This window comes from Dendronephthya gigantea, unplaced genomic scaffold (assembly GCF_004324835.1).
Source record: "Dendronephthya gigantea isolate DGI-Jeju-01 unplaced genomic scaffold, DenGig_1.0 000095F, whole genome shotgun sequence".
Lineage (NCBI taxonomy): Eukaryota > Metazoa > Cnidaria > Anthozoa > Malacalcyonacea > Nephtheidae > Dendronephthya > Dendronephthya gigantea.
This window is the reverse complement of record NW_021163105.1, coordinates 410,856-429,711: the sequence shown is the minus strand read 5'-3', so window position 1 is coordinate 429,711 and position 18,856 is coordinate 410,856. Positions and strand designations below refer to the sequence as shown.

Here is an 18,856-nt window from a genome sequence, read left to right as displayed (position 1 = left end):
CTAAGTTCTTGTGAAATGGCTTTTCAGAAATGCGAAACACCTGAAAACCTTTCTTCTCCGCGTGGCTATGTGTCGCGCGAGAATATATTTTAAAAGGTTCATGTTTCAATTATAGTGATTTGCACTGGTTCGAAGCCATTAGAAGAAACAAATAACATTAGCCCCTTACAGCGTCGACGCTTTTCAACAATATCCTCTTGCCTTTATCAATGTTACATTAGGCTGGTTGCACTTAGTGCTTTAAAGATTGCTACGATTTATTCAAATCATTGTATTTAACAAAAAAACTCGTGCAACAGCACGAAGTATTTTCATGAATCAAGCTTGTCGTTTTCAATTCCAAACCTGGGCCAAGAAAAAATCCTTATCAAAATCTCGCGAATCTTACGACAAAAATCACCTGGTACAAATTAGGCGCTCGTCAAGAGTCTAAACTCTACAGAAGAACAATGCAATCTTGTTTCTATTTAATTAATTAGAAGGTTCCTAATTGATTTCCGGGTTCACTAACTCTCTAAACCATTCTTTCAAACACAAATTATGTACATCCATTGTTTCGGTCAAGTGATATGAAAATTTTGGTCAAAATATTTGTGTTCGTGATTTGTTTGCGAGTTAAGAAAAAATTTGAAGTCACATTTATTGTCATTGAAAACAGAATCTAAAATATGATCCATTCTAAGGCCTTCAACAACAGAATATGACAATAGAAACATTTCACACGAATATCGTAATGACTCAACTGAAAGAAAAGCAGTTGCTTGCAAATTCGTAAGATTGAATTCGCTTACACTACAACAATACCAGTACATTTAATACAATGTTAACTCTATACTCTTGCATTGGAAAGTCTAAAAATTTCATTGTTTTGACGTTGCGAGTTCCTGGGTTATTTTTTTTTGTTTTCAGCACGTTGTGTGGTTTTTGTTGAGTAGGACGAAACACGTTTGTCCTTTGTGTGTGAACCATGGTTTCTATGGAGTTCATCAGACCATAATTGTACCGTACCTACGCCATCTAAATATGTTTTTAATGCATGTGTAGTGTGTTTTCCACTAACGCTCTTGTAGAGAAGAACTTAAAGAATAAGTTTAGTTTAGTCCTCCTATAGTAGGACGGTTTAGAACTGATAGAAATGATCTGCGGTTTACAAGTGATAGAGTTATCCAGTATAAATAAAGTTTTAGTTTAGGCTTCCTCCTGTAGTAACACTGGATCAATAAGAGATTATCCTTACTGGACCTCTAGGAAGAGCAGTTTAGATCTGATAGAGCTATCCAGTATAAAAAATGTAAGTTCAGCTTATTTGTCCTCCCAGCTCTTACTTGCCTAAGTGAGAATGAAAAATAACTCATAGAACAATTCTTTCAGGAGCGGTGACAACCCTCTCCAAATATCAGCCTCTGCCCTGTTGCCTACTGGGACTGTTATGACACGAGGATTGAGACTAATTTTCTTTGCGGATTCGAACAATTTATGTGATGGACACTCGCTCTTGTGAAATGGCAGAATTCATCAGCCAGTTTATTGGGTAAATGAGCAATATTAGGTTTTTCCTGAACGAGGGTAATGAGCTTTAATATAATTTATAAATACAAATTTGCGCAGTAAATTGGTGCAGGTGAAGAAAACTCTCCAAATTCACGTCAGTTTAAAAAGTCTCGGTCTGCATATGAAGAAAAATGCGAGTTAAGTAAGACTGAATACCAAAATATATGGAAACTCTGACCTAATTCATCTAAACCAATTCATATGACCCAATTCTTATAACGTTCTCGTCTATTGTAGATATACTATAAGAGAAAACCTAGTCAAGATAAAGAGATAGATAACTTTATCATTTCCTCTCGTCCTATATTAGCTCAGTGTTTTAATGGAAATTCAAAAATAGACTAAATACTGCAATATTATCAGGTCTTCTATAGACAATAGTTTAATATAGGAGACGTTCCTTACTGCTTTTAGTTTAGAACTAAAAGAGTTGTGGAGCCATAGTTATGCTGGATTGTGGAACAGAATCAATATGAAATTATCCCTACTGGACTTCTAGGAAGAATTATAGTTTAAAACGGATGGAGCTATCAAGTATAAATAAAGTTAGTTTGAGTATAATGTACCCTCTAAAGAGAACAGCTCAGAAATAATTCTCACACGGAGAAAAATCATGAGTATAAATTACTCCACATTTCCTTATTCATTTACACGCATCGTGATCCATTACTTAAAATCAACTGCGAGAGATCAAGTTTCATGCTTGTTACAGAAATGTTTTTAAAATCTATTCCATCTCATGATCGAATTTATTAACCGTGTTCATTCAATAAACGAAAAATTATCAGGCTTGTGTATATATAAGCTCGTTTTGTTAGATCCCCGAGCTGCTATGCACAGTTGCTGAAAATTCTTGACAAGATCAGATTTAAATTTAATATATTCAAAGCAATGCATCTCAACAGTGACAAAAATTGAGAGTAAGTCTAATATAGTTGTATGGTTGAGTAAACAAAAGAGAGAGATCTTTTATTTCTTTCGAAGACTAAGATTTCTTAGGGTCTTGTAAAAACATGTAAACGTCCAACTGAAAAACTGATCGAATTTTATACTGAATGTTATAAGTTTAGGCTTTTCGTATTTGTAAAATTGGATCACTTAAAGATGTACTGGATTGTGGGAAGAACAGTTTAGAAATCATAAAGCTCGCCAGTATAATGGAGTTAGTTTTACTGGATCAGAAATGACCCTTACTGCATGGACCTCTAGGAAGAACGGTTATAGTACTGATAGAGCTAACATTATATCCTGCTAGTTTAGTTTCTTCCTGTAATAACACTGGACCAAAAAGAGACTAGTAAAGAAACTGGTAAAGCATGTCTGGTATAAATACAGTTAGTTTATTTCAGGTTTTAAGCGGCAAGAGATGATCTTTACTGAAGAAGTTGGAAACACAAAGAATTTCTAGCCTTTAGGTACGGTATAATATCATAATGGCGCTATATGAAAAGTTTGTAGCATTTCAGAACATAATTCATGCCCCAGCTATACTCCATGCAGAATTGCATTCAGCCAGCGTTGAGAGAGCTGCGTATATAATCGTTCATGAAGGACGCACAGAAACAGAGCAAATTAATCTTGTGCACTTTGTCGCGAGCATGAATAATGGTGGCCAAATAATTTGCTTAATTTCTCGTTAAATTCTGCTCAATTTAATGGGAAACAGTCCACTGGCTTTTGAGAGAAACGGTAATTGTTTGAATGCCTGTTTACCGTCGAGAAGAATTGCAGAATTTTCAATTAACCCCGAGTCAAAAGGCAAGCAAACTTGTTGGGAAATAATCGCAAATCATTCTCAAACTTGCTTCAACTTGTCAATCAATTAATCAGATAATTACCCAACGTATTAAATGCGTTTTTAAGCATTTCGCGTGCACCTGATGAAGATTTAATATTTTTATCGTGTCTCATCGCAAAACAGGAAGCATGAAGTTAATTCAGGAATCTACGAAGCGTTTTAGAGGCGATCTTATCCGTAAACTAACATCTCGAGTGCAAAGTCAATATGATAATGGCTTAATAGCTTGTTGAACACTCACAAATTTCGATTAAGAGCAATTAATGTCAGGTGTTATTGGCTAGTATTTCATTTGGACGATTAATCTCAATGTATTAGAACTTTGTCTTAGTTTTGCTGTCAAAAATTGAACGGCAAGGTTTTAAAATTACACGACCTTGTGAGGAGAGTGTAAACATAGTCGGTCTCGTTGTAAAACCAATTGTGCTTTCTGTAAATAAAGTGTCAAAATACTTGAGAAATATAATATTATTACGCACGCAGAACTTCTTCTCGAAAAAGAAACGTTGATGTATCGGCCTTGTGAAATTCCCAAATGCGTGGTGAAATTGAAAATGCAGGCAATCTATTGTAAGAACCCTTCTTCTGAATACAACACGTCTCTTAGACGTGCCCAGCATGAACCTTTAATAAAAACTTTTGATGAATACTAATTTTAAGTTAACACGCTTGAGTATTGTGTGAAACCGTGTTCAACTCATTTTTTCAAATTAATCTACGTGAAATATTGCTTAATCGCGATGCAAACATGCATGGAACGAGCGATCCTTCTTGCTCAGAACCATACAACATACTAATTGAAGTATTCATCTCTTTGAACTAGGCGTCATGACAAAGAAGGTTTGGGTAAAAAAGTTGTCCCTGCGCAACTTTTTAATTAAATCTTGTCTTAATTAAAAAAATTGCGCGCGCGGTGTGTGTTATTTGCCTCGCGTTTACCCGCGTCGGGGCCACTGTATTGACGGGCATTATTCCCTACTCTGTTGTATTCTATATTGCCCCTGGAAAGCGTGTCTCGGACGGCCTATTTATATTTGCATTTAAGCTATATATAAACAATGCTTCGCCGATCATGCGACTCATTGTCCGCGGAAGACAGTGATCTTGAACAACACACAAACTTTCAAACATTCGCAGACCAAATGCGCGAATTACACACACCGGTAGAGGATCTCAATCGAGAGAGAAATTACTTTACGATGATTGAAGGTAAGTTTGTATTATATAATGTCTCGTAACACCCTAGTGACAGTCATGCCGCGGGTACTAAGCGAGATTATTACATGACGCCGGGTACCTAAGTATCATGACAAGAGTTTAAAAAAGTTTTCGTGTCTGAGTTTCCTCGCCGGTTTTTGAGGCAAAACAAACTCAAATGATTCGCGCTTATTACCTTCATTATATGAAATATTTCATAGGCATTTCGTTCCAATAACCTGCGTGACATTATTCCACTATTAACTAGCGATCGCCCAACACAAAGTACTCAAGGGTAAGATAGTACATTTTCACGGACGAAATTAATCAATCAAATTTGCTTCGTAGCTTTAGTTAGATTAAGTAGGCTTTTTATTAATTCATCGACATTTTTCGGTAAACTGCAAGCAGCTGCATACAGGAATAAGTCCCTATTCAAAAGTGCGTTCGGCTCGCCTTGGAAAGTTCCCTTCAAATGTACCGCGCGGTCTGTTTCATGTGGTGTTTGAGAGAGTTTAATATCGTTTCCCGTCCGCGATTGGTCAATTTCCACACTCCAAATAAAACGTTATGTTGATTAAGGCCCGTTTTGGCCTCTATATTGTTTCAGAATGTTTACTTTTGATCAACAATTGGAAGCGAAACTCAGGGTAATTTTCGAGTGGACACACAAACAAAAAGATCGAGTTTGTTTCACCGTCGTAATTCTGTTGTAAGATGCACACTTCGGGTCTTGTAACAACGTTTGTAGTGACCGAACACCGATAAAGGAACAAATGTGGGAGAGGAATTTCTAAACGTCGTCTTGACTCCAAACATAAGTTTGACTTACGTTGGCAAATATGGTTTCGTTATAGATACAAAAACATCTGTAAACGAGACTAAATAAGGGGGTACTCCTTCACTTTCATTGCATGGTATCACCTCACGCGTTGAAAGCTTCTCGGTCACTTTGGACGCTAAAACTGAAGAAAAATGATCTCCTTATTCGGTAATATTCGGCAAGCAAGTATACTCAGAAACTCTCATACAATCTGAATACTTTCATGAAGATTTCACTAGACTGAGACCAGCTTCCTTCGGTATAGTACTGAAGCTACTCTCTGCTCCATTGTAGATGAATACTAGTCCGGGAATCCTGTATAAAAGCTAGCATTTTATCTTCTGCATGCAAGTTCCGCAAGACACGCTTCAGACATAGTTGCGCCCCTATAATTTCTCGCAAAGGCTTGTGATTATCATTGTGCATTTTTTTCTGCAAATTAAGAACAATTTCCTGGTAATTTGCCTCATAGCATTAAACAGAATCCTGTATTTAAGATCCATCTAGAAAGGTATACACTCGTTCACGTCTTGCATATATACATGCATGCTTGGGGGTTTTGTTTCAAAATCGATATCGTGCTTTAAATGAGTGAGCCTCAGGAAGATGGAGAGTTACTATAGTATCACAACTTGATGACAAAAACGCCTTTGCAACGGGCCACATTGATATCGAATCACAAATACTGCACAAACATAAGAGTAGATGGTTTGCGGTGTTACTTTAATAAACCAAATTTCGCGTAGATTGCATAACAATGCTGAAGGAACAAAATGAAAGAAGTGCAATTAGTTGATAGTGTAGAAAACAATTGCTCTGGCTAACTCGTTAATGCATCTTAGTTTTGTGAGTGTTCTAACACTGGCAAGCGTTCAAAAGTTGAAGAGTAATTTCAAAGAGACAATTACTCGCAATGTAACGCCAATTTCTAAAATACGGTGTTGCGTAGATTTTAAACAAGATATGAGAGTCGACTACATAAAGACATGTGCAGGATTATGTTTCTGTCTTCGTTGCATTGTGCATTGTAACAACCTGCAGATGTCTGATCTCAAACAATTCTCTAGTAAAAGTTACTGAATACAAAATTAAACGCGTTCACGCAAACGTCATGAATGATTTTTCTAATAGACTTTTTCTAATAGCCTTCTCATCAGGACTTTCGTTCAAGGCACAACACTGATCGCAATTGTTTTCAAATTGTTTGAAGAATCGCACTACGAAATTCAGAAATAATTTTAACGCTTGGCCAATTAACAATTGAAGGTGTTTTGTACAAAGAGTAATGTAAGGTGTCTCCTCATTCGAGCTTGCCAAATGTCTTAAGGTTAATATCGTTTACTCTTATCGATCTCTCTCAAACACAGTAAAATTGTCCCTGTGCATTCTAAGATACAGTTGAATTTTTTTAAATTTTGTAATTTTATTATCCTGAACATCTTTAACATGAAGTTAGCTCTCAGCTGAGATATAAAACATATTTGAAGGAACGCCCATTTTTCAAAGTCGATTCAGTCAAAATAACAGTTTGAAAATCGGCTGGAAAGTATTTGAGTAACCCTGGCTACAAGGATATTTAACCCCTAGATTGGCTCACAGTTAAAAGCTATGCAGGAACTGTAGGACTAAAGATATAGTTCTAATTAGTAATTAATATTTTATTAATCGGAATAATGCCTACGATAGCTTGCTGGGATATGGCAAAGCAATTTTGAAAAACATTCTCTTGTCTGACAAACAAACGAAGTTTGTTGTCTTGGAATTGGTCATTGATATTCTATTGCATTTAAATACATTGCAAGCTTGCCAACAACAAATCACTTTGTGGAGAATGCAAACACGAAGTACCCTTCTTATGTTTTACACCCAAAATGCTTGTAGTTTACATTGCTTTTGAAACCTAAACCTTTTCATGATGCTTGTAAGTTAACGTATCAGAGTATCTGATTAGAACCAAGAAAGAAGTAATATGAAAAAAATACGAGCACTTCAACAGTAAACAAATATGGCAAAAAACACAAATGAAAAAAAAAAGAAATTCCAGTAATAGACAAGCACATCAATTCAATGAAACTTTTGTAGTGCAACCACAGCACAGTAAATGTCAAGCAACAATATAAAATAGAAAACTTCAGTTGGTGATAATTGTATAAGCCAATTTTCGTCAGAAATAGAATTGGGAAACTGTCTTGTTACAAACAATGAATCTGGGAGAATTGTTCTTCACATTAAGATAGCAACAATGAGCCAAAATAAATGCAGTTAGAAGCATTATAAAAAAGCCCAAAAGCTGTTACAAATCTTCGCCGAAATGATATTATAGTTCAAAGGTATGCTGGGCTAAACAGGTTTATGGATAAGTTAAAAGAGGACAGCAGGTATAAAATAACAAAATAAAAATGCACTTAAATTGTTTGTTTTATGCTGTGTCTTCCTGAGTATACTACGGAGATATCTCGTATGCAGTAAATGAGAGATGAGAGAGACATTAATAGCAAATCATTTATAACGTTCACAGCGTCAATTATCACTATTAAATATTAATCTGACGTGATTTGCTTTCATGCGTTTCACTCGCTTGCGCCAAGGACACCTGAAATAGTTTTATTAGAAGCGAGACGACGGTGAGCGGTGATTGGCTGCGCGTGTCGCGACATATTAATTCGCATATAATAACCCGCCTACAAAGAGAAGCCGAAACTTTGAGCCGGATCACAAGATTAAGTCATGGACTCGGGAACTACGCTCATGTCTCGAGACGATCTAGATGGAAATTCCTTAAACAGCGAGCCATCTTTACTTGATCTTGTCCCAAGTTTAGAACACAATATAACTGGTTTGATAGCAAACCATGGTTAGTATATGTCGGTCATTAGAACCCTTTTACTCTGAGCTAGTGTACCGCGTTCAGCTTAAACAAATGCTCATTTTCTTGATAACTCTGAGTAATTTTGCCCATTAGTGTGAAGGGTTGAGAATTCAGTGTCCTAATGATATTGCTACGGCATACTGTGTTAATTTAATACCTTCACTTGTTGTTAAGATAATGGCAAATCGCCTGATGGAAAAGTCTCACCGACAGAGATCAAGAGAACAAGCGATACTGTAGTCGTCGACGAAGATGACGCGAAGTCGGAGTCCCAACTCTCGAAGCAGAAGCGACATCGAACTCGGTTTACTCCGACACAGCTTAATGAGCTTGAGAGATGTTTCTCACGAACCCACTACCCAGATGTCTTCATGAGGGAAGACCTCGCAGCGCGTATTGGTCTGACAGAATCTAGAGTCCAGGTTAGTCACTGTACATAATACTATGTATCGCTAACATACCACGGTGTCTGGTCATAAAAAACTATCTCCTACATCAAAATTAGTCTGTTGAATTGGGAAGTATTCCTTGACCCTAGTAATGCTAATGATTCACTACCTCGAGTCGCCAAAATATTCCCATACTTGTGTAGTCAGATGTTGAGAATTTGTCACTCAAGTTATCAACAGTAGAATATATACGTCAGTTTCCTTGCAACACGAGTCAACAAGTCTTGTTGTCATTGCTCTAATTCCTCTGTTTATAAACCCAGTTGTATTATTCTTAGTTGCCAAACTATGTTTGAAACTATTTCTTTAACCACGATAACTCCCCGTTCATGACCGGCCCATCTGAGAATCGCTGCACAGCCCAGCTTTGGATACTTTCCACACCCATTCGCAAATTATTTCATTTGGAACTCCTGCGTTTGTACTGAGTTGCAAACTCGACTCTCATGAACAAATTTAGCAGGTTTTCTTAATTTTATGTCGATGAAACTAAAAGTTATCTATACGTTAGTTCAAACATAACACGCTATAAATATCATTTGCCCGGAAACGACGTAGATTAGAACATTCAACATGAAAGTTTGTATTCTCATTTCACAATAATACTACATCATATGGTTGTTGCAAAAAGCTTGTATTGCTCTCTATGAATAGACGCGACGGGCACCTTAAAAGCTGTATCAATTCGTCCTTGTCACGGGAGAGCAAACTATCCATTTATCACTCGGCCTATTACATTCGCATAAAAAGTTTTAATTTAAAAATTTTCTATATGACAAATTGTCGTTTTGTTCTTCTCAGACTTCTCGTATTGTACGACTTAAATCACTCTTCAAATACTCGTAAAGATTTCCCACGTGAAATAACAAGAAACGAATGCACGTCTTTATTAGTTTAATACATACTTGGGATGCTGTATACTCTATAGTTGCGAAGTATTGTGTCACGATATAGTTTCAAAACAGATATTACGATTTCGTTAGGAAAAAGTTCACAGCTAATGCTAAGACCAAGTCTGCTAAACTTACCAAACCTATTTATTTATATTAGCCTGCTTTTGAAACCTCTTGTTTCAAACCAATGTCTAAAAAAATGCAAGCGGCCTAATTTGAGTTGAGTGCTATAGAATTCGGTTGAAGCTGTGGCTGTCTCTTTCCCTCACATAGAAACGCGTTTACCTTCAACTATACTTCTATGTTACGTGATGTATCCTCGAAGTTACTATCAAAAAGAGCTAAGTTTTAACCAAAATCGAGCATTAACTTTAATTTGACAAGCTTGTCAGTCAAATTCGTCAGGGAGAGTGTATTATTGTAATATAAGCTTGTTGTAATCATTGAATTGAACAAGACATTTTAAGTGATTAGTAATTGGCCGAGGCTCCTCGCGATGGCTCAGGATTTTTACTCCCAATCGCTTTAGAATTGCTCTAACACCTGAGCACATTTGAATTAATTTACTACCACTTCAAACGTAATGCGCACCTTCGTATAAACTTTATGGCACGGGAAATATTTCTAACAAGATATAACAGTTGAGAACGCTTCGACCACTATATCCGTTAATTTGTCAAAACTGCATAATGAGAAATGACATTCATAGGAAGACACATACACGTTGAACAATTCATTCAAGCAAATTTTACTTTTTTGGAGGTCTTGAAAACATAGAACTTGCGGAAACCGAAGCATTTACACTGAATATTTGCCTATAAAACATCAAACATGAAATTTTTATGAAACCTAGAGAGTACAGAATCCTCGCGAAGATGGAAATTATTCGTTTAATTCCAAATTAGTCAAAACCAAAGAGTTTTGGCGTTCCTCTTAACAAAAACATTTCAATATATTTCTATATTACGAGATATATTACTGTGAAAAAGTGGTAATATTTTGAAAATATGGACTGTTTAAATTTTTGTATATGGGAAACTCATGCAGCGCATAGGTTAAGGGCCAATACATGATCCTTGAAGTGAAAGATTTGCCTGGTGAACACGCTTTACTGAAGACTTACAGGGGATCTTTGATATTGTAAATTTTAAATCCTAGAGAATTATGTACAGTTACTTTCTGTGCCTAAATTCTGGTTGTATGTAACTTATATTCGGCGTATTTAATAAACTCTGAATGCTTAAAAACCTATGGAAATAATACGATACATTTGTTGACTACGAGCAAGAGAATAGCTCGCGTTATAATCAAACATCCTTTGGTTTTGTGCTTCAAACCACGACACATCACTTCCACGCAGAATTATCATCGGACGAAACTGCGTTTAAAAATCAAAGGCGGACTAAACACGCCTCAGCAGGGTTCCGTCGCTTTACTCTTTGCAATTGCTTTTTCCCGCTTTTGTTTGCTGTGTTTTATTAAAAACCAAATTTGTTTTCAGTGAGCTGCCGACACACGCACATTCGATAATGTCTGTCGTGCGAAATGGCCTAAAGATTTGATCATTTTCTAATTTTGAAGCTCATTTCATGCAATTCAGTGTTTCCTTGCAGTAATTGCTTGATTGGAGAGTCATTCTGAGCCAAACAAAACTTAGATTACGAGCACAAAGATATCTCATCAAGCGTTAATTTCCGTCTCAGCGTTTTCTAACTTGAGGGAGGATTTTGTTAAAGTTATAAATATAAGCAAAAACCTTTGCGTTATTGTTATATTTGTAAGTACATGATGATGAATTCGCGAGAAATCTTCCTCTGCCAAAGGGCGCACCCAAATTGTGATAGGTCTATATAGCACAAGTTACTTGCAACGAAAGTTCTTCGTGAAATCACTTCAGTTGTTTTCTGGTGAAAAAAAGAGGATTGACTAGCTGTAACAATGTTGCTCATAGCCCAACAAACATGGCTGTCAACTATGTTGTTATAACTCGTTAAATTTGACACGTTACAAAAACATCACGAACAATCGTGTTTGTTGGGTGCATCATGTGAATGATGGCTTGCTTCCAAAAAAAACCCAGCTAAAACATGAGTGCGTGCTCTTTCTGACGAAGGAATGCCTCTTACAGACAGACTGGACCACTAGGAAGAGCAATGTTGTATTGAGATTTTTCATTCACCTATGCTGTGCAATAGCGTGACAACGATGAAATATGTGTATTAGGGAACTGTCGTTTATTATTTTGTCACCTATGACATAATTTTCTCACTATAACTTGTGTCAGTATTTCTCAGTTCGCGTGCGAATTTGTTAGTTCGACATGCATGAGGATTCTTGCAAGAATCGCAGCTTCCCGCGTCATACTGCTGTGCGTCGATCATTAATAAAACTTCAATTCTCACTCCAAAGGTATTGTTGCGTTAAACTGCTCCTAGAACACACCTCATCTCATGCAAATAATTTCAACAAAATGTACTGTATTTCATTTACGCACAAGAGCAGAATAAAATTTTATAAAAATCATCACTTAAACACGAAACTATTATTCAACTCAATAAGTGCATGCAATAACGGTTTGAAAATAACACATAACAAAATCATATTCTGTTCGTAGTTTTGGCGGTAAAGTCTCAAAGACCGCGATATTTGTTTTGACTTTCCTAACACAAGAGTCGGTACGTAACTTCTGAAAGTTTAATAAGCCCTGGCTACGGAGCCGTAGACGAAAGGAACAACTAATAACGCCCGAATCCTGCTTTGTCGGTGCGAGCGCTAGTGCGCCATTCAACGAAATTCTCTGCTAATCTGCGTCAAATGATATTATGGACACGTAATTTGACGTGAAAACGATAGCCGGCTTGATTCACGTTCAATATCACAGAAGGAACGATTTGAAAGAACTAAATGTGGTCAAATTACCCGGTTGTCGGCAGGCTTTTGACCTCGCGATGACGACGGGTAACTAAGCAAACATGACAACACTAAACATTTTTATTATACTGACTAAATTCAAATCTTTTGGATGTGTTATTGAACTAACGCTGTGATAGAATATTACATAACGGCAACACAGCATGGATATTGCATATTTATACATACATGAAAGACATTCATTCTGCACTTGCATGTAATCTAGCATAATAGGATTATTATACATCGGGAGCTAGTTTAGTGCATCAAAAAAAAAATTGTCGATTCTTTCCTTCAAATATATTACAGTTGCCTGACTTGAGAAGAAAGTTTGACAAAGCATTAATGCCATTCTAAAGACTTCCGGGATAGGCTAAAATTATTTTCTGAACTTGATGATATATTTTCTAAATCATTGAGCCAACGCTGATGATTTTTGCATGGTTCCTAATGGAAAAAATATGAAAAGTGGGCAGAACGACTCTATGCTACACTGTCTAGATTAGGTTATGAATGCCGATGTGCGACTCTGTCTTAATGCTGCCCTGTTCTTATTACACACACGCTAAAAACCCAAGCTTGTTCATGATTGTCGAGTGATTAAGTGCAACTTTGAAATTTCTATAGGCCATTAAAAATTAAATTGACCACGAAACTTTCGGCCCATTGTCCGAGAACCGTAACATGGAATAAGATATGGTTTGTGGCTGCTGGAGTGAAGAAAACGTTGCTTTATTACAACAAAAATATATCTTCACCAGTCTAAGAAAGTGATGTAGCCCATTGCATGGTTTTGCCCACCGGATCATTGAGCGTGTGTTAACACAAACTATAGAGTAATACTATATTTCAGTTATATTGTTGAGGAATTTTTTTTTTTACGACAAAGTTCAATCCTATATCTCAGTTCATTTTTAAATATGTTCTTGACGGAATTTTGTTATATCGTTTTGTATAATATCTGAGCAGTTCAGATATTGCTTATATGAGATATTCATGTTAGTATAGTAAAATATGGGCGTGGTTAAACCCTTAAACATACAAGGACATAAAAAAACACTGTTGCAAGATGTTTGCTAGAATACAAAAATTAATTTCTCATGCAGGAGTGCGGATGAATAAAGTTCATGTTGTCCTTAGAGAAATTCCTCCAGAGTTTTTATTTCATTTAGAGTTTAAACTGCATGTTTCTGATTACAATTGACGACGATAAATCATCAAAAACAAATATGGCCTATAAATAAGTTCCGGCAAGGAAAGAAAGGTTAAATATATCATCTTAGCGCTGTAATGGTGCATTTGAAAGAATACTGCGGTTTGAAATATTTGTTCCTGTCTGGACGTTGTTTATTAAAGACATACAGACAATATATCTATCATTCTGAGTCCTATATATATATTTACAATGAAACAGACAATAAACTCTGCCTTAACCTGTTTCTAGATTATTCTTAATAGAAATTTACCGACCAACTAGTTAAACATTCAAAGAACTGAAAACACACAAACTTAAACGACTAAGTTCCGATGCAATGTCTTCGAGGTGGTATAAAACATTTTCGTGACTAGTTATTGCAAAACAATATCCCTTAAACGATGTCTTAATGCTAGGATTATTAGAAGTTCATTTTAAATTAAATGTTTCCCTTCCCCTCCAAATAAATTCAATCGCGTAGTGATATATAAGCATATCAGATGACATTGTCATAAATTGGATATCTATCTTATGCAAACACAACAATAACGGTATAAAGTTTTAATGACACCTTTTAAATTATTTTTCAAGATATTTTTATAAGCAAGGCACACTAGCTACAGACCAGAATCATTGCATGAACTAATGTCGAACTTCAAGGTAATTATCCTAGCTGAAATAGATTTTTGAAAATTTAGAGAACCTCTCGCTTGGACAAAGGTAATAAAACTATGATAAATGACATGCACCATCGACAAAAATTTATCTTTTTAATAACCTTTGATGAAAATTGATATCCAAGGCAAAGATAGCATAATTATTATTTGACAATAAAAACAACATTAAGCATTTCATATTAAGCTATAGTTTATTCGGTAAAACTAAAGACGTTTTAATTAAAAAGCACAATATGTTAGTCAATTGACAATATTCCAGCACAAAAACCACTTAAGATATATTGTCGAAGTGATAAGAAAGATGTCAAAATTTTAATGCACATTATATGCCTCTTGATTTAAGTACAGTTGACGGTTCATACGATAGACCAAAATGACGGGAACTATATCTTATTATATCTTAAATAGTTATAAAATTTAGACATAATATAATTAAGTTCAAAAGCATAATAAATTGGTAAATACAGAAATATAATTATCTGAGATAATATAACTTAATATACTATACGAGGCCGGGTTATGCTATCGACATAATTGAAACATATAGTCTCCAATTATGGGAGTTAAAAGAAATACAAAAACTCAATATACTATTATCATGGAATCTGTTTAGTCTCGCAAAATTTAATGAAGCTGTATTAAATGTGGAGCCAGCTTTTAGTGGCTTAAACGATCTGTTAATATGTAATCTTAATTCATCTGGCGAACGTATCTATCCACTTGCATTAAGATCAGTGGGTGAGAAGAATTTCATAAGATAACTCGAACCCAGGAGATTTCTTTGACGCGAGTCTGGTACCCAGGACTAGATCGCACGCGTTGCATGAAGATGGCTTTGCTGGGTTCCCGGGGTCGGGAAAGAAGCATACATAAAGAAATATCTTTGAACAAACTTATCTTGAAACATATATTGTATACTAATATGATAAAATGTCTTCTTAATCTTATATATTATAACTAAGATGTTTGAATAAGAGATTTAACTAATATAGAAAGATATCTGTATGCTTTAATAGTTAAGTTTTTAAATTTTTTGACAGAGAGACACGGAACTCATTCAAAGTAAAGATCGATATAATAATCTATACTGAGGTTATCAGAACGATTGCAAAGGGAGCTCATTACTTAGCCCGGCAAGCGTGTGTTAGACAAACTAAAACGCACGAGAAACGTCTGTACACAGAAAAGGCGGCATCGGCTGCAGCTTCAAAGGGAATGACTGAAAGTAATTTCGATTCAACCGTGCTACGCGGCTGGAAAGGTTTACCAAACTGATATGAAAAGTAAACAATGTTTGAAAATCATATCATTGTTACAGACGTTCATAGTCCTACTCAAGTATTCGGGATATTAATGTTTGAAACATCATGCGGTCTGAAGGCGAACACAAAGTTAACTTGTGCGAAACTAAACCAGACATAGTTGCCTGCCTTTGTTCGTCACAGCGGTCTGCCTGCGGGAACAAAATATGATTCCCTTCGTAACAAAACAAGCCAGATGCTACTAAAACAATACATTGCCTTTGCGTCGCCCCGACGGTAAATATAAATCGGTAAAAATTGATATAAATGTTTACTGTCGTTTTAATGAAACCATTCGATATTTTCAAACAGCAATATGTGAAATTAAAAACGCCTTTCTCGTTATGAAAAACCAACTTAATTTAAGAAGACCACAAACGATTCGCCGCGTTCGTTTTTTTGCGCTGAAAACTAAATTAATCCAATGTTTTGACGGCAACAATTTATTAGATGAAGGTTTTTCACAGGCCACAAGGAAAGTAGACAATACACAGGACAGGATAATGTGATATAACGTTATTAGGGCATCTTTCAACGAGAGTTTACAATTAATTAAGGCTCTCTGTAACTGTCGAAAGTAGTAAAGGATTTTGTAAGCATTCGTTGTAGAAATTATAAGATTTGAAGCCTAGAGACAATCAATGGAAATAATACAGCTATACCTTTCTCGTACAGCCATACCTTTCATGTGCGTATTTCGAACGCTGTTTGTACGTATATGTACTTGGAGAATATTTCTAAGCGAGTCTTATTGCTAATCAAAATCATTTGCGGAATAATGTGCTAACCTTATGGCTATCAGGAAGGAAGATTAGACACAATGGAGCAGATTAATTAGCCAATACATTCACAATAATCACAAAGTTGATATTTCGGTAAATTTAGTCCATTTTTTAGCGAAGAATATACAAGAAAATGTAAAAGTTTCAGTGATGTATTATCAGTCAGAATTTCAATTTCTGTGGAACAAGCTCCGAGTAAAAGGAGTGAATATAAACAAGCCCTAGCCTCACACTCACAGCATTCAACATTCGTTTCTTTGTTTTAAATGTTTACCTAATGGCTAAAGCAAAGGTGTAGAAACTCTAAAACGACATGCAATCCTACAAATAATCCTTCATCGAACTAATATTCACTAGTATTTTGATAGCGAGGATAGTTTAGCGTAGGTTTGGCTACGCATGTCTCAAGAATAGGCAAAGAATACATCAAGTTTTCATACTAAGTCAGTAATTGGCAGGACTTACACCTGAGCAGCAAACGCTTATGAATTAGACATGATACACCACATACTATTAAATTTCCCCCGCAGAGAAGAAAAAAATGACTGAATTTTACACCTGTGACCGGCATGAGGAAATAATGAGCTTATTTTCACCCACACGTCAGAAAAAAATTACAGCTTTTGCCGGTAATTATTCCCATAACTCGAGTTTTATAACCGACGGGAGTTCACACAGACATTTCCTCTTTCAGGAAATTACCGTTTTGAAAAACTGAGAACTTTAATTCACTAGAAGCAAATCAGGTTGAAGACGAGGCTAGTGTAGTTAGAATTTCCGCACGACTTAAATTAACAAAAATATCTGAATCTCTTTTCAGGTTTGGTTTCAAAATCGTCGCGCAAAATGGAAAAAACGCAAGAAGACTACGTCAGTTCTCCGACCCCCAGCTCCAATTCTACCCTCTCATCTTGCGCAGAGTTACAACCCTAACCCCCTAGATCCCCTATGTACATACCATAACGACCACAGATGGCCTTCAGTAGCCCCATCTGGAGTTCCAACCATGGCGACGACCTCTCTTCCGTCCACGCATTTCAACCAATCAAATCACGATATACTCCAACAATCCTATCAACAGCGAAACACTTTAAGTGGTTTAAATCAACAGCTCAGTCAATCCCCCCAGGTTGCTTATCAAGCAGGGTACGCCTCCCGGGATATGCCCATCTCTTCTTCACCAACTCTACAAGACCTCCAGTGTAATATTCCCAACGGGGGGGAATATTGGCGTGGTACAAGTATAGCGCAATTACGAAGGAAGGCTTTCGAACATACAACTGGATTTAGTTATCGGTAAAAACATACATGTTAGATATTAGACATTGAAATCTGGGGTGCTTACTGTTACCAGGATGTATGTACGGCCAAATTGTAGGTTTTTGGCATTTAGATCGCGGTTATGGGTCCGTTTTTGCCCATTTTAAAAATTAGTTTGGCCAGTTTCATGCAAGTTTTCAAAATCTTCATTCAAATCTTTCCTCGACGACAGAGATTTTTATTTAACTGACCAGTCCGGTAAGCACCTTCAGCCGGTAACAGAACATGGTCTCGCAATTGATACGACTAAATAGAAACCAATCTTTAATTTGAGAAAGCATTGTTTAAGAACGGGAAATCCTTCGAAACTAACATTGGGCACTCCAACAAGATCAATCCTGTAGTTTAATCCTAGAGACAGATAAAACCGCTTTTAACTCGAGACTGAACAAATACGCATGCAAAACGAACTCAGAAAGATAACGCACACGTTCATTTAGATTGCATTGCGTTTGAAACAAATGCAACTCTTCATTGGTTAACTTGATAGACTCATTGTATATGATTTATTCATGTTTCCTGTGCTTGCGTTTTTGTGCCGAGTCAGTTGTCTAAGAGTGTGTTATCTTTCAAACTAGTTTTCTTGTGTATTTAAGTAGAAATTAAATATTAAGAATAGATTCAGAGAAACTGAGAATCAAAGTATACATATTAGGTTATTGTAGATAGTTACTAAACTATGGTGTGTTTAAAGGCATACCTCATATATAATTAAGTATAAGTATTTATTGAACAAGAGATTAATCATAGATTTTCCCAAAGCAAAATGCGGCAGAATTTATGAAATGTAAATTTAGAAATGTTGTCCACACAGCCGTTTGAAGACAGTGTTTAATTTAACAAGGATAATGAAAATAACATTATAAATTTCCATGCTATTGTGAATATGAATTTAATATGAATAAATTGTGATAAGTGGAGTGGATTAAATGTTGTTTAACTTCACCCAAACAGGCCACGGGCATATGAGGTCATGAAATTGATAAAATTCATTATTTCCCCGTGACGTGTAAAAAGAAAAGACCACACGATGCAACAAGTCAAAATGATCGTTTTTATCGGCCGCGACAAGAAATCAAATCAATTTGTTT

General features: G+C 36.0%; 1 protein-coding gene across 2 annotated transcripts; it reads left to right on the top strand.

Annotated features, from left to right (window-relative positions):
* The first annotated feature begins 2,976 nt into the window (after window positions 1–2,976).
* On the top strand, window positions 2,977–18,678 carry LOC114533818 (homeobox protein orthopedia-like). 2 transcript variants are annotated; one of them, XM_028555420.1, is made up of 3 exons: window positions 2,977–4,558; window positions 8,413–8,660; window positions 17,266–18,678. In XM_028555420.1, exons 1-3 carry the CDS (start codon window positions 4,408–4,410, stop codon window positions 17,743–17,745), a joined length of 879 nt encoding a protein of 292 aa, XP_028411221.1. In that variant the 5' UTR covers window positions 2,977–4,407; the 3' UTR covers window positions 17,746–18,678. The 2 variants fall into 2 exon arrangements, with proteins under 2 accessions (XP_028411221.1, XP_028411222.1); XM_028555421.1 differs by lacking the exon at window positions 2,977–4,558 and adding an exon at window positions 4,566–8,223.
* The last annotated feature ends 178 nt before the right edge of the window (window positions 18,679–18,856 follow it).

Bases quoted from the DNA above. Each gene is read 5' to 3' on its own strand.
- LOC114533818 (XM_028555420.1), top strand. From the start codon at position 4,408: ATGCTTCGCCGATCATGCGACTCATTGTCCGCGGAAGACAGTGATCTT. The intron at 4,559-8,412 runs GTAAGTTTGTAT...CTTGTTGTTAAG, and splicing joins TTACTTTACGATGATTGAAG to ATAATGGCAAATCGCCTGAT. The intron at 8,661-17,265 runs GTTAGTCACTGT...ATCTCTTTTCAG, and splicing joins TGACAGAATCTAGAGTCCAG to GTTTGGTTTCAAAATCGTCG.